Below are 2,552 nucleotides of genomic sequence, written 5' to 3'. Positions count from 1 at the left end.
TGGTGGGCGCTTTCGTCGTTGAGGCAGAGGGGGCTTCTGCCGTTGGGACGGGGGGGGCTGCCGTCGTCACCGGTGTCGTCTCGTCCTTGGGCACGGTGATGCGGACGGTGCAGGGAGTTTTAGCAGGGGCGTCGGAACCGAGGGCCAGCGTACTGAAACTGACGGCGCCTTCGCTGTCACCAGAGGGGGGGGTTGGTGAAGTGCATGTGTAGCACAGGCCCTTTTCTGCGTCTTGGGGGGAGTCGTACAGGAATGTGTAAACCGGTTCGTTGCCCGCGGGCGGCTTTCCCGTCGTCTTCTTAAGCGTCGCGCCACTGACTATGGCTGTGAGCTCGGACGCTGCATTGCTGCAGTTCCTGTTGTCCAGGACCTGGTAGGCCTTTGTGTACATGTCTTGGTCTGCACCATCTTCCGGGCTCAGCGTGTACGTTGTAGCACACTTGAACTCAAGAGGCTCGCCCTTCTTAGCAGTCAGTTCCAACTTCTGTTCTCCTTCCACCTTCCCCGCCGGGTCTTTACCGCACTCGGGGACTCCCTCACCGGGTGATGCAGCCGAGCCATCGCTTGCTCGCTCGCTCTCAACGCCTAGTGGAAATAACGCAGCAAGCCCCAGCGCAACTAGGATGATAAGGGTGAAGTCAACACCGCGACCAAAGGAGCGTTTCATTGTGACACCAGTACCCGCACGACTGACGAAGAGTTAGAGGACGGGAAGGGGTCGCAGCAAATACTTGTCTTCCAGTCAAAAGAGGCAGCAGACCGACTAGCTTTCAGGCTTCGTCGCGGGGAGTCGACTTCAACCAGCCGGAGACTCCAGAAAAAGCGAGGTGTGGCCTAGCCTGTTTGGTCGCTTCAGTGGCGGGCCCTCACTAGGCCTGTCACAGTTGGCGGGAAGCCTAGCCTGTCTCGAGATTTCAAGGAGAAACTTCGTGCGCAATCGCCGCAAAGAAGAGATAAGATTACCTTTTGTCGGCTTTGGCAGGCATAGCACGTAGCACAGTCAGGGGAACACCGCGGGCCGTTGGCGTTCGCCCCCCGTTCAAGACACCGCGGCAGTCACTACAGCGCACCGAAAAGAAGAAAAGAGAGCCAAAAGATGTTACAGGGTCCAACCCTGGGAGAGGGTTGTCGATTTTACACGTAAAACATCCCCAGTGCTTCTCAGATACACGTCCGAAAACCACGCGGGGTAGCAAGCCGTGTACTTCCACATAACCGATGAAACCATGTAACGGGCTTCTACCGACCCTGTGGTTCGTTGCCCGGGGTTGATCCCCTCCCACCCCCGATTATACCTAAGGGGGGGAAAAAAAAAACCTAAGCCAAGAGGGTTCGACATAAAAGAAAAAAACCATCCGTGTCTATGCCATAGCGCATCTGAATTAGTTCTAGTTGACAATTCTTCAGATTCTTCAGGCTCGTTCACCGACACGTGGGACGGCGCGTTATTCCCCACCCGCTAGTTAATGGGTCATCGTCACTCTGCAGTGTTGGGACACGGCACGGGACGGCGTGTGGCTTGTCCGTTGTCTTCGATGCATGCCTTAATGTGCTGTGTGTGACATTTTCCAGGGGGAAAGAGTACCTGCCTGCGTACAGCGCCGAAAGAATGCCCTGGCTGGTGGTCGTGTCGACTCATGCACTGATAAGAGAGGAATGTGAAAGGTAAAATGGAGCTAACTCAGCTTCAGCTCGCCTACTTAGTCACTATATACTACGAGAACTCTCCCTAGCAACTAACTGGAAGCGAATCGCTGAGGCATCCACTGACACACCCTGACTAGCGAACGGGAGTTCGTGCGAAGTAAGGTAGGCCTGCCCAGACGCTTACGGAGTGCAATTTAACGGCCGAGGAAGAAGGAAGGAATAAGGCAGAAAAAACAGAAGCCTAACCTTTAGTGATGTTGATCCGATCTCTGGAAGTTATTCTGAGGTAGCATTAAGCAATTGAAGACAAGAGCTGGAGACAGTGAAAGATGGAAAGAGGGTCGGAAAGTTTATGGACCAAAGGGACGCGTCAGTCGTCAGTTTTGATGACCCCTACCGTTGACAAACAAGAGACAGAGAGAGATGGTTATGAGTGCCTGGACTGAATACAGACGCATCTCCTATGTTTCTGTAGATGGTGGTGAGATACACATTACAACACATTCGAAGGGTGACTTAGAGAATCAGTCGGTTCAGCGGAACGAAGGGGCGAATTCACTTCAACACACAGCAACATCCACTACTACCTCTTCAACTGCACAGGGACTGAGGGGCGGGGTTGTTCGTCACCGTCGTAGATCAAGTCACAGACACCGTTCCCGTCTACTACCAGATCACCCCCGAAGGTGAAGTCCTATCTCAGCACTCGTGCTGCTACAGTATGCTCGCTCAGTTGAGAAAACACACGAGGTCTCCTGTCTGAGTGAACAAGACTTCACCACCTTTGGGAAGCCCGTCCCACAGTTTCCCCAGCTATCTTGACTGCCGAGTAGTTGGTGTGAGCTCCGGCGCCCGATACACGAGTGTGAGGTCCTCCCGGCGCGATCATCCTCAGAGAGGTGCTG

General features: G+C 54.3%; 3 protein-coding genes across 3 annotated transcripts; all 3 read right to left on the bottom strand.

The window, feature by feature from the left end:
• On the bottom strand, positions 1-1,505 carry CSUI_005423 (uncharacterized protein; the record flags this gene model as incomplete). Its single annotated transcript, XM_068065599.1, has 1 exon — positions 1-1,505. A coding segment is annotated over exon 1 (667 nt), but the record flags the coding sequence as incomplete, so codon positions are not given.
• A 219-nt stretch (positions 1,506-1,724) lies between these two features.
• On the bottom strand, positions 1,725-2,177 carry CSUI_005422 (uncharacterized protein). Its single transcript, XM_068065598.1, has one exon. The coding sequence runs from the start codon at positions 2,149-2,151 to the stop codon at positions 2,041-2,043; it is 111 nt and encodes a 36-aa protein (XP_067922426.1). The 5' UTR covers positions 2,152-2,177; the 3' UTR covers positions 1,725-2,040.
• On the bottom strand, positions 1,941-2,540 carry CSUI_005421 (uncharacterized protein; the record flags this gene model as incomplete). Its single annotated transcript, XM_068065597.1, has 1 exon — positions 1,941-2,540. A coding segment is annotated over one exon (219 nt), but the record flags the coding sequence as incomplete, so codon positions are not given.
• Positions 2,541-2,552: the final 12 nt, after the last annotated feature.

Source organism: Cystoisospora suis, assembly GCF_002600585.1.
Source record: "Cystoisospora suis strain Wien I chromosome Unknown contig_2627, whole genome shotgun sequence".
NCBI lineage: Eukaryota > Apicomplexa > Conoidasida > Eucoccidiorida > Sarcocystidae > Cystoisospora > Cystoisospora suis.
This window is presented reverse-complemented; position numbering and strand designations above follow the sequence as displayed.